The sequence below is a fragment of the Passer montanus genome, unplaced genomic scaffold (assembly GCF_014805655.1).
Source record: "Passer montanus isolate IOZ18808 unplaced genomic scaffold, ASM1480565v1 scaffold11493, whole genome shotgun sequence".
In the NCBI taxonomy this organism is placed as follows: Eukaryota; Metazoa; Chordata; class Aves; order Passeriformes; family Passeridae; genus Passer; species Passer montanus.
Genome location: NW_024358160.1, coordinates 1 through 300, shown reverse-complemented (window position 1 = coordinate 300; position 300 = coordinate 1). Strand labels below are relative to the sequence as shown.

General features: G+C 76.3%; 1 protein-coding gene across 1 annotated transcript; it reads left to right on the top strand.

The window, feature by feature from the left end:
- Positions 1-21: 21 nt before the first annotated feature.
- On the top strand, positions 22-297 carry LOC120496430 (nucleoredoxin-like protein 1; the record flags this gene model as incomplete). Its single annotated transcript, XM_039696867.1, has 1 exon — positions 22-297. A coding segment is annotated over one exon (276 nt), but the record flags the coding sequence as incomplete, so codon positions are not given.
- Positions 298-300: the final 3 nt, after the last annotated feature.

The window sequence follows — 300 nt, the reverse complement described above, 5'->3', positions numbered from 1 at the left end:
TTCCCCCATATTCCCCCCTGTTCCCCGTCCCGCAGGGAGCTGGCGCAGCGTTTCGGGGTGTCGGCGCTGCCGGCCGTGGTGGTGCTGGCGCCCAGCGGCGCGGTGCTGGTGCCCGACGCCGTGCCGGAGATCCGCGAGCGCGGCCCCCGCTGCTTCCCGGGCTGGCGCCAGGCGGCCGAGCTGCTGGACAGGAACTTCCAGGAGTGCCAGGAGCCGCAGGGGCCCCCGCGCCGCAGCCTCACCGAGCCCCTGCGCCGCCGCAAGTACCGCCTGCCGGACCCCGAGGAGGAGCGGGAGGAG